General features: G+C 32.3%; 2 protein-coding genes across 2 annotated transcripts; both read right to left on the reverse strand.

Annotated features, from left to right (window-relative positions):
• Window positions 1-528: 528 nt before the first annotated feature.
• Window positions 529-1,329, reverse strand: LOC115231464 (zinc finger BED domain-containing protein 4-like). Its single transcript, XM_029801483.1, has one exon. The coding sequence runs from the start codon at window positions 1,327-1,329 to the stop codon at window positions 529-531; it is 801 nt and encodes a 266-aa protein (XP_029657343.1).
• An 894-nt stretch (window positions 1,330-2,223) lies between these two features.
• On the reverse strand, window positions 2,224-2,952 carry LOC115231465 (general transcription factor II-I repeat domain-containing protein 2-like). The gene has a single exon (XM_029801484.1). The coding sequence runs from the start codon at window positions 2,950-2,952 to the stop codon at window positions 2,224-2,226; it is 729 nt and encodes a 242-aa protein (XP_029657344.1).
• Window positions 2,953-3,257: the final 305 nt, after the last annotated feature.

The following is a 3,257-nucleotide window of genomic DNA, read 5'->3' on the forward strand; positions in this document are numbered from 1 at the left end:
TTAAATCTGGGATCCAATGTTGTTGTAATACATAGTGATTCGTTTTCAAAATAAAAGGTAAATCTTTTATCAATAGAGGACATTAATTTTTCAATTGTTTCTTTGATTTCATAAAATTCACAAGATTCTTTTGCCTTTTCAAGAAATAAGAGAATTGTTTTGATTGAAGGAATAATCATGGAAGCAGCAGCACTTCTTTTGCTCGCTTCAATTGTTATTTCCTCAAATAGTTTCAAAATTTTAACAATTTTTTCTGCTGTTATCCACTGTATATCTGATAATATTGAAAGATTATTATCAATTGCATATGTTACGAGAGCTTTTCGTTGTTCGATCACTCTCGATAACATGTAATAAGTAGAATTCCATCTGATATTAATATCTTGTTTCAATTTATGGACAAGCAGATTTAATTGAGTTTGCAAGTTAGTTAATTTGCTAATTGCAAGTGCAGAATGATTAAAATGGCTTACAATATCCCGACTAGTACTAATAATATTTTTGACATCTTCTTGAGAAAAAATTGATTCATTTATTGATAATTGAAGTGAATGCAAAAAACAAGATTGCGATTCGATTCCTGACTTTCTTACACCAGCAATCATGTTTGGGGCAGAATCTCTTAAAATTAAAAAAAATGATTTCTCTTTTCAGATTATATTCATCTAATACATTAGTTATCTCGTCACAAATCTTAGAAGATGTATGAGAACCTTCCAAGGGAATAACTCGTAACAAAACTCTTTGTTGTGTAAATAAATCTGTTAACCAATGTCCGGTTATACAAAGAAAAGGTTTATTTGCTGTGGTAGCCGTCCAAATATCAATTGTCAGGGACAAAAATTTGATAGAATCGATATCATTTGTAATCGTTGCTTTAACATTTTTGAAAATTTCAAGAATAATATTTTCCGAAAAATATTTTCTGGAGGGAATACAATAATTTGGAATAATATGATTTAGTAATCGAATGAAACCAATATCACCAACAAATGAATAGGGTAATAAATTAACTGCAATCATTTCTCCAATTAATTTATGAATTATTTTTGATTTATGATCGTCAATATTCCACATATTTTTCTTTTCTATAACTTGAGTAAGTGTTAACTGCTTCAATTGAGCAAAAGGTCGTTTTTTCTGTAACACAATTTGTTCTTCAGCTAATTGTTCACTATGATAAACCCTAAGATGATTTATCATATTAGATGTTGTAAATGTCTTTCGCGTTCGTCCTCCTCTTGATATTAAAATATCGCATAATTTACATACGCAAAAAAACGAATTATCGTCTGAGACATCAAAAAATTTCCATACAACGCTCGACATGTTAAACAAAATATTTAATTACATTTTTAATAAAATAAATTACATATAAATATATTTTTATGTATAATATAATGGCCGATTAATCGGTATCGGTATCGGTGAAATTGGCCGATAATCGGTAATCGGCAAAATCCAAAAATGGTTATCGGTGCATCACTAGTATCAAATGATAATGGTTAACTATTGTAATGTACTAATTACTGATAATAAAAAAATATTAAAAAAAATAATACCATGTACCAATTTTTTTTCCATGCACCGTTCGAGTATTTTCCATGTACCAAAAATGGTGCACATGCACCACGGTTGAGAATCACTGGTCTAAACCAGACGTCACCAAACTACGGCCCGCGGGCCGGATCCGGCCCGCGACAACATTTTATCCGGCCCGCGCACTATTTCGAGATATTCAATTAATACCTTAATAATTAACTTAAATAAAAACTTTAATTAAAAAATTAAACTATTTTGCAAGATTTAATTTGAAAAAAAACTTATCAGCATTAACAGGGGTCACCAAACTTTTTGCACTCGCGGGCCGGATTGACCCCAACACAATGAACGCGGGCCGGAGCACGTGCATAGCACGGAGCAAAATATCAATCTCACTTCGGAGTTTATAAAATCTATTTAATACATTACCACAGCTAAGCCATCTAACTGCAGTGTAATATGGTAAGTCAAAATATTCAGATCCAAAATCGTCAAGTAAAACTTTAAACTGACGGTGATTAAGTGAGCTCCCTCGAACAAAGTTTATTATGCGAATAACTGGATTCAACACACATAAAATATTAAGAGCCTTCGCACATAGTGCGTGCTGATGAAGGATGCAATGAATGAACAAAGTGTTTGAAATATGTAATTCCTCCAATTTATTAGTTATTTGCCCAACTAGACCTTTTTAGAACCAGCCATATTCTTTGCCCCGTCAATCGTAACACAACTCAGTTTCTCCCATTCAAGGTTATAGTCACTTATAGTTTGTTCCAATTCATCAAAAATATCTTTTCCAGTGGTTGTTCCATGAATAGAACAAACAGATGCCAGTTCTTCAGTTATGGAAATATTCTCATCAACTCCACGAATAAAAATAAGAAGTTGCGATGTTCCCGAAATGTCAACTGACTCATCCAATGCAAGAGAATACCACAACATATTACTTGTCTTTTCACAAATTTGTAAATATATATTTTTTCCAAGCTCTTCAGTTCTCCGTGATACAGAACTCGCCGACAAACTTATTCCATCAAATAAGGAAGAATTTAGTGGGCACAAACAATTAACTGCTTCAATAATGCAATTTTTGATATACATCCCATCACTAAAGGGTTTCCCGTGTTGTGAAATAATTTTCGTTATCTCGTATCCAGCTCTTGTTACATTTTCATTATTTTCAAAATTTTTTTTTATAAGGCCTTGTTGAATTTGTAAAGTGCGTTTCAGTGATTCAACTTTATCCTCACGTAGCTTTCCAGTGTACTTGGAATATATCGGAGCATGATTCGTTTCATAATGACGTCGAATGTTATACTCCTTCATAACAGAGAGATGTTCGTGGCATATTAAACAATAAGCTTTCTGCTTTAATTCATCTTTCGCAAAAAATACTTCAATTCCCATAATTTATTGAATACACGGCATTCGCGGTCAACCTTTCTTTTCATATTAGACGCAACAAAGAAAAATTTAACGTTAATGCTGATAAGTTTTTTTTCAAATTAAATCTTGCAAAATAGTTTAATTTTTTAATTAAAGTTTTTATTTAAGTTAATTATTAAGGTATTAATTGAATATCTCGAAATAGTGCGCGGGCCGGATAAAATGTTGTCGCGGGCCGGATCCGGCCCGCGGGCCGTAGTTTGGTGACGTCTGAGCATTAACGTTAAATTTTTCTTTGTTGCGTCTAATATGAAAAGAAAGGTTGA

The sequence above is a fragment of the Octopus sinensis genome, unplaced genomic scaffold, assembly GCF_006345805.1.
Source record: "Octopus sinensis unplaced genomic scaffold, ASM634580v1 Contig18556, whole genome shotgun sequence".
Classification (NCBI taxonomy): Eukaryota; Metazoa; Mollusca; class Cephalopoda; order Octopoda; family Octopodidae; genus Octopus; species Octopus sinensis.